Below are 19,998 nucleotides of genomic sequence, written 5' to 3'. Positions count from 1 at the left end.
ATTTAATAGAAAGAAATGATAGGCTGTCTATTATATATCAACTACATGCTTCACATTTTATATGACTCTTACTAGTGTATCCAAAATAACACTATGAGATAGGTTTCATTCTTTCTATTTCAAATCTGAGGAAATTAAGACTCAGAATGTGAAATGACCTGCCCAATGTCACATTAGAAAGTAGTTTGTGATGGAGGTGCTAATTAGGGTTGGAAATCCTAGTCTCTCAACTGAGATGTGGGTTTCCACAAGACCAAGCTGTTTTCCATGATTTCTGTGAAAGTAAAATCGCTCAGCCGTGTCCTACTCTTTGTGACCCCATGGACTATACAGGCCATGAAATTCTCTAAGCCAGAATACTGGAGCGGGTAGCCTTTCCCAGCCCAACCAACCCAGGGCTCAAACCCAGGTATTCCACATTGCAAGCAGATTCTTTATCAGCTGAGCCACCAGGGAAGCCTAAGAATTCTGGAATTGATATCCTATGCCTTCTCCAGGGGATCTTCCTGACCCAGGACTTGAACCGGGGTCTCCTGCATTGCAGGCAGATTCTTTACCAACTGAGCTATGAGGGAAGCCCGATCTCTTCTACGGAAGAGATCTGATCTACAGAAGGTGATTTCTGTGCTGCTAAGTCGCTTCAGTCGTGTCCGACTCTGTGCAACCCCATAGATGGCAGCCCACCAGGCTCCCCCGTCCCTGGGATTCTCCAGGCAAGAACACTGGAGTGGGTTGCCATTTCCTTCTCCAGTGCATGAAAGTGAAAAGTGAAAGTGAAGTCGCTCAGTCCCGTCTGACTCTTAGCGACCCCATGGACTGCAGCCTACTAGGCTCCTCCATCCATGGGATTTTCCAGGCAAGAATACTGGAGTGGGATGCCATTGCCTTCTCCAATGATTTCTGTAACCAGTGCTTAAAATGGATTAGTTCTTCCCACTTTTCCCCCTCTATGTACTTTTAGTTGTGCATAAACAATTAACAACTTAAATGTGCATCCCCGATTTAATAGCACTGGATTATCCTGCTTACGATTTTACCCTTGTGAAAAATCAATTGTAAAAAAAGATCTACAAGTTTCATTTAATTGTATCTGAAGGGAAACAACCAAGCTCTGAATATTTTGAATGCTGAAGCCAATTTTGAATTTATTCGAGGTAGAAGGTGGTTCCTAATTTCTTCTTTCCAGTATCTTCCATCATTGGTCAGAAATCAAATGCCAGTCTTCTGTAAATAAAACTTACTTCTTTAGTAATTGTTCAAAGATTTTCCTTGAAAAAATTAGAACACCTCCGAGAAATTAATTCTTTTCCTTACTGTTTTCTAACATGTTCTTAGTATGTCTGCAACACATACTATTTTTGAGGGTTCTTTTACATTGTATTTTTCTCATATATATGATATACATATAATTTTATTATTTTATTTGTCTGTACTGGGTCTTCATTGTTGTGCGGGTTTTTCTCTAGTTGTGGCTAGTGGGAATTGCTGTCTACTTGTGTTGCTCTGGCTTCTCTTTGCAGTGGCTGCTCTTAAACTGCAGAGCACAGGCTCTAAAGCTTTCAGGCTTCAGTAACTGTGGCTCCCAGGCTTTAGAGCACAGGCTCAGTAGTCGTGGTACACGGATTAATTGCTCTGCGGCATGTGGGATCTTCCCTGACCAGGAAGCAAACCCGTATCTCCTGCATTGGCAGGCAGTTTCTTCACCAGGGAAGCTCCCATGTTGTGTTTTTCTAAACATTACTATATAACGTATCTGGTTGTTTATAGATTAGTACCTATGTATTGTTAGCTTAACCCTTCTGGGCCTCATTAATTCATCTGTAAAATGAAAGTAAGATTATGTGTGACCTTTATTTGATGTAGATAAATCTTGATTGTGTTACACTTGCAAATTCTGATATTTGTGGTTTCAGATTCCCTTTTTTAGGGGAGAGGGTGGAATTAGTTGATTAATTATTTTTGATCATTTTCCCCAAACCTTTCAATACAGGAATCTGTCAGCAAGAAAAATTAGCATTCCAGATTCTTATTTAAAATTCGCATGAAAAGAAAGCACAAATTTTAGTCAAGTTTGGGTTAGTACCCTTAGTTAAGAAGTATGTAACTTTGGTTTGATTTGTTAGTTGAAGTCTACTTTTCAGGTAGCTTTGCTTATTATTGATACTGTTCAGTTTGGACTTGTTTTCAAAGTTGGGACCCAGAGGTCATTTGACCAAGGTTTTATCACCTGTTGGGATAACAATGGACTTTTGATTTTTTTTAATCTGTTAACCAGGTAGTATTAATTTCGGTTTTAAAATTCTAAAACTCTAAATTTCAAATTGAAACTCTATAGCTCTAAATATAATTGCACTTTAAGTTCACTGTTTGTAGAAAGATAAATTCAGACAGAATTTCAGGAGCCATAAATGGGGTTAACTAGCAAATAGGAATTAATTATATTTCATAGTATACTATATTTAAAGCTAGGCCTTATATAGTAATGCCTTCATAGGAAAGTCACTTAAAATTTTTAATTGACTACTATATAATTTTATATGGGCTTCCCTCATGGCTCAGTGGTAGAAAATCTGCCTTTGATGCAGGAAACACAGGTTCAATCCCTGGGTCAGGAAGATCTGCTGGTGATGGAAATGGCAATGCATTCTAGTATTGTTGCCTGGAAAATCCCATGGACAGAGAAGCCTGGCGGACTACAGTCCCTGGTGTCACAAAAGAGCCATGACTTAATGACTAAACAACAACAAAAAATATGATTCTGTACACTGGATAATTCAGTTATTTGTGCTGAATGAGTTAACCACAGTATGAAAATGTATTCTAATCAGTTGTATATCCCATTGGAACCAGAAGATGTTTATCACATTTACCAGAATAGCATATCTTAAGGTACTGATTAGAAGTAACCAAAGAAAATTTTAAGTTATATATTTCTCATATCCATAATTGATGCTATGAATTGTTTTAATTGGATGGAGCATTTTAGTTTAGTAACTGTACAAACAGGTAATATAATGACCAATTTAAGTGGAATCTGAGGTTGAGCCAAAATGTAGAGCATGCCACTTATGTACCTTTCTGATTTTTAAGTTTATCTATGCAGAATTGGTAGAAAGGCTAAACTTTCTTTGAAGTCATCTTAAAATGTAATTAATCATATTAATGATTCATATCCCACCTGATACAAATATGTGAGCTTGACACATCTCATTCAATTAATAAATCAAAAATTTACTTAAATTATGAAAAACAAAAGTGAAAGTGAAGTTGCTCAGTCGTGTCTAACTCTGCAACCCGTGGACTGTAGCCCACCAAGCTCCTCCGTCCATGGGATTCCCCAGGCAAGAATACTGGAGTGGGTTGCCATTTCCTTCTCCAAGGGATCTTCCCCACCCAGGGATCCAACCCAGGTCTCCCACATCACAGGCAGATGCTTTAACCTCTGCGCCACCAGGGAAGCCCTTAAATACAAGAATACAGTCTCTCAGAAAACCTCCTATAGAGACACAGAACTTCAGATCCAAGTACTAACATCAAAGATTTCAAGGGAGGAAAAGAAGCCAGGTTGAAAGAAGAAGGGCGAGGAGGCAGGAGAAGGGGGTGAAATGGATGGCCTTACAGACGTCTCCTGCTACCTACAGATACCTAGGCATTATGGGACTTTTCCCTGGGCCTCCAGAGAAGGGAGGACTGGAACTCGGCCCTACCAGAAATCAGACCAGACCAGAACCAGAATTTGAGTTCTCTGACAAGAGGAGGTGATCAGTCTCCAATTCTCAGCTCAGGCTGAGGGCCCTTCGACCAGATTCCTGCGTCCAGGACCGGGGGACTAGAAGAATGGGGAGGGGATAGGAAGGGTTAAGGAGAGGAAAGAGAGAGGGAAAGGGGAGAGAGGTCAATAAAGTCTCTTGTTCCTTACCTGGTCGGGGCACTCTGGCCAGTTGTCCACATCAGGAGGAGACCAGGGACAAAAGGGTCCCAGTTGTGGCAGCTGGGTCTGGTCCATTGGCAGGCATGCTGGCCCCTGAGTACCCCGAGTGGGGGGAATGTCAGTCTTAGCGAAGAGGAGTCCTGCCAGAGTCACCATTTGTTGCAGGAAGGCAGACCCCTTCCAGGGCCCGAAACTGGGCTCTTGTCTAACACTCGGAAATGAATTGTCCGAGGAGACACATGTGCTAACAAAGCAAGAGATTTTATTGGGAAAGGGCACCCGGGTGGAGAACAGTAGGGTAAGGGAACCCACAAATTTGATCCTTATAAATTTGATCATTAAAAAATGTAATATTCTAAAATACTCAATTGTATTAATATCTTACTATGTATCACGAAATATTAGATTATACTTAGGAAATAATGCTCATTTTTTTATGGAAGATAATTTTTTAAAAAGAAGCTTCATAATAAAAAGTCATTTTACTGACACTAACTGCATCCCAGTTTTTCTTAAAACTTATAATAAATAATTGTTTCCTACAGATATGCTGATTAGCAAGCCTTTAGAGTAAATGTGATTAATTAGAATTTTTCTAAACCTCCATAATGTAGAGGAAAGAACACAGTGTTGGGGGTTAGAAGATCTGATTTCTCCCATTTAGCCATTTTTTCTTCGTTTGTGTGCATGCTGAATAACATTTAGTCCTTTCTATTTATTGTGGTGCTAGTGGTAAAAAAAAACCCGCCTGCCAATACAGGAGACATAGGAGATGTGGGTTTGATCCCTAGGAAGATCCCTGGGATCAGGAAGATCCCCTGGAGGAGGGAATGGCAACCCACTCCAGTATTCTTGCTTGGAAAATCTCATGGACAGGAGATCCTGACAGGCTACAGTCCATAGGGTCACAAAGAGTCGGACACAACTGAAGTGACTTAGCACAAAACATATTTACTGTTTACTTTGTGCCAGGCACTGTGCTAAGAACTACATATAGAGTGGTGAAGATAAACAGTTATTATTTGCAGTATTTTAATAGTTACTCTACTTTTCAGTGGTCTTAGCCACATCATTATAATAATAAGATTGCACAAGCAGTTTAGTGAATTTAAGTGATGGTCACTGTATTGTGCTGCATCTCCATGACTTCGTCATGGTTATTATCATCACTGTCTACTTAAGAAAGGATAATCCGTGGAGGGTTTGTTTGGAAATACCCAATTAATGAATCTCAAACTGCCTCAAAATGATGTTTTAATGGAAACTAATACTAAATGCCTGCTATTTACTTTGCACAAATAAAAATGCTTCCAATTGTTAAAGTCCCTCAAATCTGATATGAGAATAAAGTAACTAAAGTTGGCTTTTTGTGGCAAATAAATCCTGCCTATGAAAATAAACTTGGTCATTCTCATCACACATTACTTGTTTCATAAAAGCCAAGCAAGAAATTAAGATAGGAAATTAATTACTCACTGAAACATTTATTAAGCAACTCCTGTGTGTACACACCATGCTAGACACTGAACAAAAAGAAGATGAATAGAAAAGGCTCAGCTCTTAAGCAACCTACAATTTGTATAAGAAGGCATTAATTATAATATTACCATGGCTAACATCATTAACCAGGTATTATCTATACATAAAATGCTTTACAGCCTGTTATTATTAAATAAGCGGTTTTATATTTTTTCATTGCAATGAGCTCCAACTTCTTTATGAAACAAGTTCAACATTTAGCAAATGAGAAAATTAAAGAAATGCTAAAAAAACAAAGTGTCTAGATTCCTAAAACTGATTTTAGTTAGAGCATCTTAGAAGGATCCTAACTCCAAGATCATTCCACTTTCCAGTTCCGTCTTCAGGGAGAATGAGATGAAACATTAAAGTATTACATGTTGTCAATAAATGCCTAGATTTTTCCAAGGATTTCTAGTTTCTTAAAGATTCAATATTATTTGTTCACTATGAGAATTAGTTCAATTTTTTTCTCTTTATGACTGTTTTTGTATATGTTTACATACTTTAAAATGCTCAATTTAATTTTTGTTAATAACAGAATGGGCTTCCCAGGTGGTGCTAGTGGTAAAGAACCTGTCTGCCAGTGCAGGAGATGTAAAGAGACGTGGGTTCCATCCCTGAGTTGGGAAGATCCCCTGGAGAAGGAAATGGCAACCCACTCCAGTATTCTTGCCTGGAGAATCCCTTGGACAGAGTAGCCCGGTGGGCCACAGTCCATGGAGTCACAAAGAGTTGGACGCGACTGAAGCGGCTTAGCACACAATAATAGAATAAAAAATAGGCTCATTTAAAATTATGAAGTATCTTTTCTCAGTATCCATCCAGAATAATTTAATTTCAACTTTAAGAGAAGCATATTAACTAAAAAAAAAAAAATTCAGTAAAAAAAAGGTGATTTTTCTCTTTCCATTATGTTTGTGAGCATCACTTGCAGCATTGCACATTTTGAACATAATTTACTTCTGACAGCTATAAGGTCCACATTTCCTAAGCTACTTCCCTGAGTTACATTTGCCAGCAGGTATTAGCCATTCCAAGTATTCTACATATTGTGCAACTATGCAACTAGTTTTGTTTGTTTTTTCTTGTTTTCTTAGTTGTGGTAATAATATCAGTATTCTATTAAGTTTTTGTGTTATACACACACACACACATATATACAGAGAGAGAGGGAGCGGGGGAGGAGAGTACAGGTGAGTTTTCCTTAGTTTTACAAGATCTAAAGTAGTACTGTCTTAGTTTAGGCTGCTGTCACCAAGTTCCATAGACTGGGTGGCTTATAAAAGCCAGAAATGTGTTTCTCACTGTTCTGGAGACTGGATATCTGATATCACAGTGCTAGGTTCTGGTGAGAGTCTGCTTCCAGGTTGAAGACTGATGACTTGTTGAATTTTCACATGGTGGAGAGCAGAGAGGTGAAGCAGATTCTCTCATGACTTTCAGGGTGCTAATGGAATTATGATTTTATGTAACGCTACTGCTACTGCTACTGCCAAGTCACTTCAGTCGTGTCCGACTCTGTGTGACCCCATAGACAGCAGCCCACCAGGCTCCCCCGTCCCTGGGATTCTCCAGGCAAGAACACTGGAGTGGGTTGCCATTTCCTTCTCCAATGCATGAAAGTGAAACGTGAAAGTGAAGTCACTCAGTCGTGTCCGACTCTGAGCGACCCCATGGACTGCAGCCTACCAGGCTCCTCCATCCATTGGATTTTCCAGGCAAGAGTACTGGAGTGGGGTGCCATTGCCTTCTCTGTATGTAACCCTAATTCTCTCCCAAAGGCCCCACCTCCTAATATCATAACTAAGAAGTAGGGTTTCAGTATATGAATTGTGGAGGGACACAGACATTCAGTCCATAACAAGTACTGAGTCAGGATTAGCAACATTCTGGTTTAGCAATACATATTTTCTTCTTTGAAATAAGATTAATCTCTGGTTATGTTGGATTATCTCTTTCAAGCCATTCTAATGCCAGGGGCTGAATTTAGATGTCAGATGAGATCAGAACCCTTTGGATATCATCTATCCTTTTCAATTCTTTTTATTACCAGACAACAGATATAGATTAAATGTTTTCCATTAAGATATCAAGACTATAAATATATTACTGTTTCCATTCTTATATTGACTCATTTTATTTACTATGTAAAAATGGAGATTGTATATCACGAACTAGTCATAAAGAGGGTTACTTTACTATAATAAAATGAATGATTTTAATTTTACAATCAGCTGCATTCTATAAATACTGAAAACAGAGTCAGCAGATTCACTCTAAATTTATGTGTTCATCTTTTCCATTGTTTATATGAAACTTTTCATCTATTGTTTCATCTCTTAGATGTTTTTGTCACTTTTTTTTCCCCTTCTATGCCACAATTAATGCTTCCATGTTCAGGGTTATTTTTCTATTCTTTCTACTCATAATTTTTATTTCGTTACTCTTTGGTGTGTTCATTATCATGTCATATTCTCTTAACAGGATTTTGAACTTTTATAGAATTAACTAAAGTTTTGAGCTGCTCCTTTTATATTCCCTGTCTCTCCTTGTGTCTCCTGTATTTCAGTGTTACAGACATGTTATTTATCCCATCAGTTTAGATTCCCTTACTGTAATACTCAATAGGAAACCTATTTATAGGAACGGAAGTCTTTGACATATAATGTAATAGAATTCATTGTATGAGACTGTGAGACGGAGGGTACTTTTTACTAATTTGAAAACTGCTGCTGTTATTAAACTATTTGTGTAGAAAGCATTTTCATAGGGATACAGATAAAACCTGTGACAATAAAATTAAATAACCTAGTGAGGAATATAGAGAAAAATATTGATGTTTAGAAAGGAACTTATGAATTGAAGTGGTCATAAAAGCAGTGTATTGCTACACATTTGTAAGCAATATCTTATGAATTATAACTTAATGAGACTGTTTTGAAAATTAAATCTTTATCTTGGAAGTGGTTTGGATTAAAAAGAAATGTTTCCACTCCAGTAATCAGAAAGCAGTTTATATAAATGTCAAGAAATAATACCATATGCATATTATTCCATTAAAAAATTAAAATGAACTTTTGGAATTAATGTTCAAATTGGCTGTACTAAAGTCCAAAAAACAAAAAAAATACTTTTTGTCTTCTAGCATGTTTTCTTAAGCAGTGGATATCCATTTTAGAAAAAGATAAGATGGGGAATTATAAGGCTACCCTAAAAGCTTGTGTTTGTAGCAATTTGATTTTATGGATCAGTAAATCAACAGATAAAGGATAGATTATTCAAGCTTATGGCTCCTTCTTCAACGTGGAATTGCATTCATATGGGTCTACTTAAGTACTAGACATTAACCAAAACAGTTATATATATGGAATATTTAGTCATACAGAATTTGTTGTACCTATGAAGAAACATTTTATTGTTAGCCTATAACATAAAACTTTATTTTGTAAAAGAAGATAGGATTTTGTAAAACATCTTTAGTTTTTCTTTCTACTTGTCTAATGTTTCAGCTTTTAAAGTTTAGAGCTTCCTGCTCAGTTCCCAGGAGATTTACTAACAGCTTGTAGGTAAAAGGAATAAAAATAGTATTTTTATCAAATTTGCATTTTATAACTAAAATGAAAAGACAAATGCACTTTATGTGGCATGTTCGTATTATATTGCCTAACCTTCCAAATATTTGACTTGGAATCAAATAGTCTTTTGTTTCAAATATTTTAAAAGGGAAGAAAAATTTTATGTGCTATGAATGAAATGAACACTTTTCTTTAAATTTTAAAGGAAGCAAGAAATGATGGAATAATTCTCTCTTTTATTTCTAGTGGTTAGAATGCCCATGGGCAAACACATTTACTAACATGGGCCGGCTCTTTGCTATTACAGTAGGGCAAAGGTTTTACAAAAGTATTTTTTTTCCTGAGAAATAATTCATTCTAATAGCACAGGGAAGGTGGGTGTTAGGACCTTTTTTTTCTTCAATAAAGGAAATTAAACAGTATTATATTTTTGACTTTATAGAAGTAGCACATAAATGCAATGAAGAAGAAATATTTTTCCTAAAATATTTCTGCTATCTTTCAACAGGATCAAAGAAATCATGAATATAGTCCCCATACTTTATTGTATTACTTTAAAAAAATTGACAAAATAGATATATTTTAATAATTTTTCCAGGAATGTAGCACCATCTTATTAGGCACTTCAGCATGTTGTCCAAATTCTTCATGCTTATTTTCTTTTTAATACAGTTTTTGAAATTTGCAAACTTTCACAAGGAGCCTTAAAATTTCTGTATACTCTTGCAATCTTTTATATTCTATTTAGGTATATTAGGCAAGTCATCCAACACACTGAGATAACATAAATATAATATAAATGATGTTTATAAAAGTACATTTAAAGTGAGAAGGCCTACTCAAGGGTGGGTATATTTATTTTTTATTCTTATTTCTTTTAAGTATGTAGAAGTTACTTGATATCTTTCAGTTCAGTTCAGTTGCCTAGTTGTGTGTGACTTTTTGTGACCCTAAGGACGCAGCTTGCCAGGCTTCCCTGTCCATCACCTACTCCTGGCTGCTGCTGCTGCTGCTGCTAAGTCGCTTCAGTCGTGTCCAACTCTGTGCAACCCCATAGACCGCAGCCTACCAGGCTCCCCCGTCCCTGGGATTCTCCAGGCAAGAACACTGGAGTGGGTTGCCATTTCCTTCTCCAATGCATGAAAGTGAAAAGTGAAAGTGAAGTCACACAGTCATGTCCCACTCTTAGTGACCCCATGGACTGCAGGCTACTAGGCTTCTCCATCAACGGGATTTTCCAGGCAAGAGTACTGGAGTAGGTTGATATTACCTTCTCCAACCTCCTCCTGGAGCTGGCTGAAACTCATGTCCATCGAGTCAGTAATGCCATCCAACCATCTCATTCTCTGTCGTCCCCTTCTCTCCTGCCTTCAATCTTTCCCAGCACCAGGGTCTTTCCCAGTGAGTCAGTACTTTGCATCACGTGGTCAAAGTACTGGAGTTTCATCTTCAGCATCAGTCCTTCCATTGAATATTCAGAACTGGTTTCCTTTAGGATTGACTGCTTGGGTCTCCTTGTAGTCCAAGGGACTCTCAAGAGTCTTATCCAGCAACACAGTTCAAAAGCATCAAGTCTTTGGTGCTCAGCTTTCTTTATGGTCCAACTATACAGCCATACATGACTACTGGAAAAACCATAGCCTTGACTAGATGGACCTTTGTGGGCAAAGTAATGTCTCTGCTTTTTAATATGCTGTCTAGGTTTGTCATAGCTTTTCTTCCAAGGAGCAAGTGTCTTTTAATTTCATGGCTGCAGTCACCATCTGCAGTGATTTCGGTCCCCAAGAAAATAAAGTCCCTCACTCTTTCCATTGTTTCCCTATCAATTTGCCATGAAGTGATGGGACTGGAGAGGAACTAAAAAGCCTCTTGATGAAAGTGAAAGAGGAGAGTGAAAAAGTTGGCTTAAAGCTCAACATTCAGAAAATGAAGATCATGTCATCTGCTCTCATCACTTCATGGGAAATAGATGGGGAAACAGTGGAAACAGTGTCAGATTTTAATTTTTTGGGCTCCCAAATCACTGCAGATGGTGACTGCAGCCATGAAATTAAAAGACGCTTACTCCTTGGAAGGAAAGTTATGACCAACCTAGATAGCATATTCAAAAGCAGAGACATTACTTTGCCAACAAAGGTCCGTCTAGTCAAGGCTATGGTTTTTCCAGTGGTCATGTATGGATGTGAGAGTTGGACTGTGAAGAAGGCTGAGCGCCAAAGAATTGATGCTTTTGAACTGTGGTGTTGGAGAAGACTCTTGAGAGTCCCTTGGACTGCAAGGAGATCCAACAGTCCATTCTGAAAGAGATCAGCCCTGAGATTTCTTTGGAAGGAATGATGATAAAGCTGAAACTCCAGTACTTTGGCCACCTCATGTGAAGAGCTGACTCATTGGAAAAGACTCTGATGCTGGGAGGGATTGGGGGCAGGAGGAAGAGGAGACGACAGAGGATGAGATGGCTGGATGGCATCACCGACTCGATGGACGTGAGTCTGAGTGAACTCCGGGAGTTGGTGATGGACAGGGAGGCCTGGTGTGCTGCGATTCATGGGGTCGCAAAGAGTCGGACACGGCTGAGCGACTGAACTGAACTGAACTGAAGTGATGGGACCAGATGCCATGATCTTCGTTTTCTGAATGTTGAGCTTTAAGCCAACTTTTTCACTCTCCTCTTACACTTTCATCAAGAGGCTTTTTAGTTCCTCTCACTTTCTGCCATAAGGGTGGTGTCATCTGCTTATCTGAGGTTATTGATATTTCTTCCGGCAATCTTCATTCCAGCTTGTGATTCATGCAGCCTGGCATTTCACATGACGTACTCTGCATATAAGTTAAATAAGCAGGGTGACAATATACAGCCTTGAGGTACACTTTCCCTATTTGGAACCAGTCCATTGTTCCATGTCTGGTTCTAACTGTTGCTTCTTGACCTGTATACAGATTTCTCAGGAGGCAGGTCAGGTGGTCTGGTATTCCCATCTCTTGAAGAATTTCCCACAGTTTGTTGTCACCCACACAGTCAAAGGCTTTGGCATAGTCAATAAAGCAGAAGTAGATGTTTTTTCTGGAATTACCTTGCTTTTTCTATGATCCAGCAGATGTTGGGAATTTGATCTCTGGTTCCTTTGCCTTTTCTAAAACCAGCTTGAACATCTGGAAGTTCTTGGTTCATGTATTGTTGAAGCCTACCTTGGAGAATTTTGAACATTACTTTGCTAGCGTTTGAGATGCGTGCAATTGTGCGGTAGTTTGAACATTCTTTTGCAGTGCCTCTTTTTTTTAAATAACATTTCATAAAACATTAAAAAAATTGCATCTGATTGTTTTCTGTTTTCCAGTGATTGGTTCCAAAGAATGTGATATCATTTTGTCTTAATCTGGTATTACTGCATTGTATTTAGTAAGCCGAGAATAGAACACCTTATAAAGAAACCACCAACTTAAAAATGTTTTGAAATATATTAAATTATTGGTATTTGACCAATTTTAATCTGAAAATAGTAATTTTATATGTTTCAACCTCAGGTACTATTGGACTAATTTTTTTCAGTCTTTGGAGAAGCAGAATTCTTCACAACAGTCTTCCTCTTGTTGAAATATCCTGCATTTTAAAGATTACTAGATATTTACTTCATTGTAGGTAGCATTTTAGTGAACTTTGAGAGATTGCTGGAAAATTTTTAATTTTTAACATACTAAAATTTTTAACATAATATTTTTATTTAGGAATAATGTTAATTTCTCTTAAAGTTATTTTCAGTGAGTTTTATAAAACTTTAAAATTACATTAGCCATAAATTGTAAAATATGTAAATATCTTGCATTTTAATCATCACAGTAATGTAAAACAAAAATTTGAAGAATTGAAATATCTTTTTAATATTTATTGCATTTTACCTAATAGACTATTTGTTAAGTATGCAAAGGTCCTATGGATTAAAGATAACATGAATTATTTATATTAAATAAAATTTTATTTTTCCTTAAATAAAATATGTATAATTGATAGATCATATGAATCATTTTCTTTTTTTTTTTTTTTTTTTTTTTTATTTTTTTCTTCCAATTTTATTTTATTTTTAAACTTTACATAATTGTATTAGTTTTGCCAAATATCAAAATGAATCCGCCACAGGTATACATGCGCTCCCCATCCCGAACCCTCCTCCCTCCTCCCTCCCCATACCATCCCTCTGGGCCGTCCCAGTGCACCAGCCCCAAGCATCCAGCATCATGCATCGAACCTGGACTGGCAACTCGTTTCCTACATGATATTTTATATGTTTCATTGCCATTCTCCCAAATCTTCCCACCCTCTCCCTCTCCCACAGAGTCCATAAGACTGTTCTATACATCAGTGTCTCTTTAGCTGTCTCGTACACCAGGTTATTGTTACCATCTTTCTAAATTCCATATATATGCGTTAGTATACTGTATTTATGTTTTTCCTTCTGGCTTACTTCACTCTGTACAATAGGCTCCAGTTTCATCCACCTCATTAGAACTGATTCAAATGTATTCTTTTTAATGGCTGAGTAATACTCCATTGTGTATATGTACCACAGCTTTCCTATCCATTCATCCGCTGATGGACATCTAGGTTGCTTCCATGTCTTGGCTATTATAAACAGTGCTGCGATGAACATTGGGGTACACGTGTCTCTTTCCCTTCTGGTTTCCTCAGTGTGTATGCCCAGCAGTGGGATGAATCATTTTCTATTTGTATTATACAAATCTAATTTGTTAATCTCTAAATTTAGGTCAATTTTATATCATACAGACCATTTTCTATTTGATTTATACCGGTCTAATTTGTTAATCTCTAAATTTAGGACTTGTTTTTACAGTATGGCTTACTTAGTCATATTTTTGTGCAGTATCCCCTTAATTCAATGACAAAATTTTTTTCTACAGGGAAATTAAATAGCCTTCTCTGAGATCGTGTAGGTGAGTCAAATCAGGAGTATTTGAAAGTTTATTTTAAACATCTCTGTAATAAAATGATTTGGGGAAAAAAAAAACTGTAGACATCTAGCATATGTTAGATCGTTCTCTCAAATGAAAGGTCATTGGTGTCCTTCAGCAGAATTCATCTACCCTCTATTTACTGTTGAAGGACACATTGTGGAATATTTTTTGCTGTTACCCACACAAGTCAGAGGCTGTTTCCTATTCATTTGCTCATTTAAAAAGTCATCCCTGAGTACTGACACATCTACAAACCCACTAGATGGGGGTGATATGTTGAGTGGGTAAGTAGAAGTGTATTTAAATTTATTTTCCCAACTCCAAACCAAGAGTTTTCCACCTCTAATTCCTAAACTATTGTGAGTTTGGACTCTTAGTTAGGAAGCAATACTCCCGAGAACCAGCTTTCTTTGGAGAGTTGTGTAGCAATGATTGAGCTTGGGTGGGAAAGGACACACCCTGACTACTGTTATCTGTAGCTTCCGTATGAAGAAATGTTCATTTCTCAGTAAGCAATCACACAATAACAACGAGCACACACAGTGCAGACTGTGCTCTGTTCATGGTCACTGTGAAATGTCTTTCCCTAAGTCTGCTATTATTGTAAACGTAGAAATGTTGACTTCTCAAAGTTTAGATGTAGGGAAGAACTGAGACTATAAAAGCAAGATAAATCCCTGTAATAGGCCCTCATGAAAAGGAAATGCAGTGTAGTTTATGTGTGCTATTTAATATATACTTTAATATGTTCACTAACAATTGTTAAATTCCATTAGGACCATTGAACTGATTAAACACCAAAATAATCTGCCATATAATTAGGCTTCCTTCTTCCTTCTTTCTTCCTCCATTGAGAAGATGGAAATTGAACACCACAAGTTCTTTGTCACAGAATTGGTACCTGTGTGAAGCAGAAACATAGGCAGTCTCCAACTTATGAAAGTATAATCTCAATATATATATTTATAAATATATTTATTAGAATAAATAGGTAGAAACTCATCTCACATTTCCCAAAGAAACAAGACTGTAAGGCAAGGTAATCCCAGACCATTTCACCAAGGACTCATTAATTCCGTATCTTGAATCATTGTACAAAAAGTACCGAAAGTGCAGTCAAATGTTACCCATAATTTCTTAGGGAGAATGGTTTTATAGTCCTAAATGTGATGCCAAGATCATCTCTGCTGCTTCAAGTTGGTTAGAGATATCCCTCTTTTTACTCCTGAACAGTGAAAAGATCGGGAGGGAGAGGGAGGAAAGAAAAAAAAAAGCTTCCCTAGGTGGCTTCTCTCATGCCCTAGGATCAAGATTCCAGGAGACTGAATGGGAGTGCCATTTAGGTGAATTTGAAACAAGTTGCTGAGCCCACCTGTTAAAAAGCATTTTTGAAACTAGCCAAATTCCTATTCAGGCTTTTCTTTCCTTAAGAATCCATAATGGACCTTTATGTTTCCTTTTCTGTTTGTTCTTGCTCTTGATTCTGGCTGGCTTTTCTCATCCTCTAGGTGACTGCCGCACAGATCCTCAGAACCAGTGATTTCCTCCATTTCCTGTCCTTGAAGCAGTCCCGCAGTACTGAGGTTTTCTAAAGGCTTTCACTGTTAACACCAAAAGAAAAATAAAGCAGAGCTCCATCCTGTGCCACCATGGGAACCAGACTCTGCTATACAGGCATTTGGTTTCCCCAAATGAGGGATGAAATCTTGAAAAGTACTGTGAGGGGCTAAAATGGTGAGGGTAGACACTACCAAGTGCAGGGTATGTTAGAAAGGAAATGCAATTGTATTCTGAATTCCTGCTTCTGTTGGCTAGCACCAGCCTCCAGGTTTGCTATTATGTACCCTACCAGGGAGGGCATGGGTCTGAGTGGGAACCTTTTTGCTATAGTGGCAGTTTTGATGAAGGAAAGAAGGAGCCAGAAAAAATGTTGGGAGCCAGTCACAGGCAACTAGCAGAGAAGGAAGGAAGCCAAAAAGGAGGAGAGCCCAAGTGGGAGCAGGAGACTGCTTTGGGTCAGTTTGTAAAGTGAAATGTAGCATATAAGTTGACCACTGCTTGTGCATTTAGATGAAGTATTTCATATTGCTAAGCTTAAACACTGATTATACATAAGGAGTTATTTGTGATATTTTATCCCATACTTTGATTCATTCACTTGGCATGATTAAATTTCTGATTTTCTTTACTTTCAAACAAGGACATTTTTTTTTATTCATTTTTCTTTTCCTAGTAGTATGCCATTAAGATTATGTGCAAAGACTGTAGTAATAAAGTTACCATCCTTGCCTTCTTATAAGCTGGTGCTCAGTCCCCTCAGTTGTGTTCAACTTTTTGTGACCCCATGGACAGTAGCCTGGCAGACTCTTCTGTCCATGGGATTCTCCAGGCAAGAATATTGGAGTGGGCTGTCATGCCCACTCCAGGGGATCTTTCTGACCCAGGAATTGAACCTGCATCTCCAGCGTCTCCTGCATTGCAGGCAGATTCTTTACCCACTGAGTCACCTGGGAAACCTTCCTTATAAGCTGGGGACCAGCAGTAAAGCATCTATGAAGATGCTCTTTGGAAGTAATTTTAAAGCATACAATTTTGCATACAGTTTAAAAGTCTGCCTCTTCCCTCATGTCAGCATACAACCATTATTCATAATGTGATTGATATTCTATTACTTGATTTCTATATCTGTGAAGGAAACGTGTCTTATCTGAAAGAAAAATAAAATTTAAGTTATATTGTTCATAATTTTATATTTAATATTTTCATAATCAAAAGAAAAATGAAAGACTGTGATCTTTATATATGGCATGGTAATCATAGTAAAGCTGATTACTAGAGACACAATAGGATTAGGTGAGCAGCATTGAGAAGCCAGGGTTTTCTGCAAACCCAAGAGCTTTTCCCTAACTTGAAAGTGTGTGCAGGTGAGGCTAGATGGAGTGCTTTCTGCCTTACATTAAAGAAAATATGCTGCTTTAGCTTTACGTGCTTTAGCTTTACATGCCAGTTTTAGCACCTTTCTGTTGCTCCTCAAAACCAAAATAGTATTTGGTTGCAAAGAGAAATCAAAAGTTGGTGTTATAAGAAAAACTTTTCTTTTTAAACTTGATATTGTTTGTTTAGTCCAAAAACCAAATAGAAAAGAAAGAGAAAAGGATAAAGAAAATACATGGATAATGACTGTAAATGCTAGAGTTTTGACCATTTATATGTAGCTACTTCCAAATTCTGAAATAACCTAGAGATCATCTCTAGATTAACAGATTCTACATCAACTAAAGCCAGCAAATGGATACCAAAGGGGTAAAATAGAATGAAACAAAGAGAAGTTTTTTTTTTTTTTCAATCCTATAATTGAATCTGAAAATATATAGAAACTCAAGGAAAGTCTATTCTAAGCCGGTTTGTCCCTTCTTCTTCTTTAAATACGAGTTAATACATTACCTTTCCTTTCACTCTAGTAGTTCTGTAAAAAAATCTAAGTCTTATGAGAAGACTATTTTTGGTCATCAGGATTTGATTACACTTTGGGCATGACTTGGATTTGCATAACAGAAGTTCCTTTGGTTAAGCCTAGTTCTCTGTATTAGTAAGAACTCAGAGAAATGCCTTATGACTAGACAGGATCGATGGTATTGCCTGTGGCCCTGTGCCTTAATTAACAGTGAAAAGAGAATGCACTTTCAGCTGACCGAATGACTAACCTTAATTTTGTCAGCACACCTTCCTTTCCTCATATCCTACGAAGCCCATGTATAAAATTTTTGTCATGGCTGGTCCTGTTTCATTGGTTTGTTTTCATTTTCCTTTCTCTATTAGACTTCCATGCAGCACTTTACCAAAACCCCTTTTTGGACCTGTCCTACTCATGACCGTATTTGCTAAGTAACTCTCCTCTAAATTCCCTGATTTTGTCATTTTACTCCACATATTTAATAAACTTGTCGAAAAATGAGCATCTTCAGTGGAAAATAGAAATTCAAAGGATATCATTATAAAACCAAAGTGTATCCTAAACATTAAAATATCTGTATCTTTATATGATTCTCAATATAAAGCAATAAAACAAAAACTTAATGTTTGTGACCATGTCATATCCAAGTTGCCTTTGAAAAGTAATACATTCTGATTCCTTATTTGGTAGATAGGAAACCTAAATCAAACAGCAAATGAGTGTCACATACCAATTATTTCAGTCATTTAAAAAAATTTTTTTTTCTTTTAACATGAACTGTAGGAAACGAACTACTTTGTAGAGGTGTTATTGTCTACATTTATCCATGTTCTATTATGTATTAAGTCCACATCAATAAATGTAGCTGTGTTGATATTTCAGTTTCCACTTAATATATTTTAAACAAAGTTGATGATTTTTTAGTTCATTAGTAACTTTGACTATTAAAAAGCTGTTTGTTGAAACCTATAAAATGATACATTTGCAGTTATTTTTTTTCTTTCAACTTAACAGCATTCACTGTTATCTTACTTTTTATAAATACTTTTCATCATGTACCCTCTTTTAAAAGCACAGCTAATTAAATATAAGAATACAACAAGAAATGTCAGCATAGATATGCTTATTGTTGAAAACTTTTTCGTAAGTACCAAAATATTGCTCTCACCCTAGTGCCATAAAACAGTTTTTCCTTCTATTTCTTACCTAGATTCCAAGCCCTGTGTCTCAAATAGTACTTGAATTGCCTCATAGATATTAATAGTTTTATATTCCATACACTTACATTGATTATGTGTAGTTAAGACATGTAAAATCTGATTATATATGTTTGTATATACACATATGGAAATATACTTAATATATGAAAAATTTAAGTATTACATAGATATATGGACAAACAAGGGAATTTCACCCAATATTATCAGTATCTTAACTACATTCATATTCACACCCTAAACAGATGTACAAAGTGAATAAATCATTGTAAGCTTTGTCTTATGAACAGCTATCAAATGAATTTCTCTTGTAAAGATTACTTTTTCTACTTTATATTTTTGAAAATTGCAATACACTATTGTCATTTGTGAAAAAGTATGAACACATTATAAACTAAATTACAGATTTTAGGTACATAAATTTATGTGATGTTTTTTAAGGAAATAAATTTATTAGAAATATTTCAAGGCCATGATGTAAATAGATTACATATCTGATAGAATGGAATATCTTTAAGTGAAATTTCATGACTACTTGTCATGAACTTTCTTTTGTCCAAGTAAGTCAAAATTAAAAATAGAATCTTTTAGAACTGTTATAAAAAAGCTTTAGAAGTAATTGCTAGGATAACTGTGCTAGCAGCATATAAGAGTTATGTATGTTTTGCACAGGGCAATGAAAGACTTTTGAAAACTCCTTGCTCAGTACCCAGCAGTATTACTGAAATTTTGTCTCATATTCCTTAAATGCTGCCAGTGGGAGGGAACCTGCTTCCTGTGATTGTTTTTTTCCCCTTTGAATGGGAGCGATGGAGCACTTGCATGATGTGTTTGGTGCCTTGCATGAAAAAGACATGCAAAGGCAAGGTCTAGTCTGCATGCTGCTTAATGAATGTTTTTCCTTTTCTCTCCCTCCTTGTCATGTGCTTTCAGAAGACAACAATGTGGAAGGTGGGTGCTTTCTACTTTGTTTTCCAACTCTCATTTGCTTTTTATTTCTTAGTAATAGTAGAGTACATCTTGAATGTAGACGGTAAGTTGAACTTCTGAGTATTTGCTTATTTCTGGATTGTGTATCATTTTTCATCTAGAACACACACTTTCAACTCCCTTCAGCCCCAAGTGTATGAAACCCCTTCAACCTTAACTCCAGCCCTTGATGGACTTCAGCATCCCATATAAACCTTAGAATACTTATTTCAGTGTTCTCCATGGAAAAATGACACAATCTTGCTTCTTTTATTTTAAATGAAAAAAATATATCTTTGTGGTTTCCGAACCCAGTGCATGATTCTCCATTTTTTTTCTTGATCAAAATGATTTCTTTTGTAA

The 19,998-nt window shown here is 36.8% G+C and overlaps 1 protein-coding gene across 27 annotated transcripts in view; it reads left to right on the top strand.

The window, feature by feature from the left end:
• The window catches only part of NRXN1 (neurexin 1), a 1,214,076-nt gene that overhangs the window by 98,593 nt on the left and 1,095,485 nt on the right, over positions 1-19,998 (top strand). For 20 of the 27 annotated variants that reach the window (XM_027555248.1, XM_027555233.1, XM_027555252.1 and 17 more), the window contains exon 3: positions 19,600-19,617. The exons of 5 other annotated variants lie outside the window; for them this stretch is intronic. In XM_027555248.1, coding sequence (XP_027411049.1) covers positions 19,600-19,617 — 18 coding nt within the window. The remainder of the gene's footprint in view (positions 1-19,599; positions 19,618-19,998) is intronic. 2 more of the 27 variants (XM_027555232.1, XM_027555238.1) reach the window with 1 other exon arrangement.

Source organism: Bos indicus x Bos taurus, chromosome 11 (assembly GCF_003369695.1).
Source record: "Bos indicus x Bos taurus breed Angus x Brahman F1 hybrid chromosome 11, Bos_hybrid_MaternalHap_v2.0, whole genome shotgun sequence".
NCBI lineage: Eukaryota > Metazoa > Chordata > Mammalia > Artiodactyla > Bovidae > Bos > Bos indicus x Bos taurus.
This window is presented reverse-complemented; position numbering and strand designations above follow the sequence as displayed.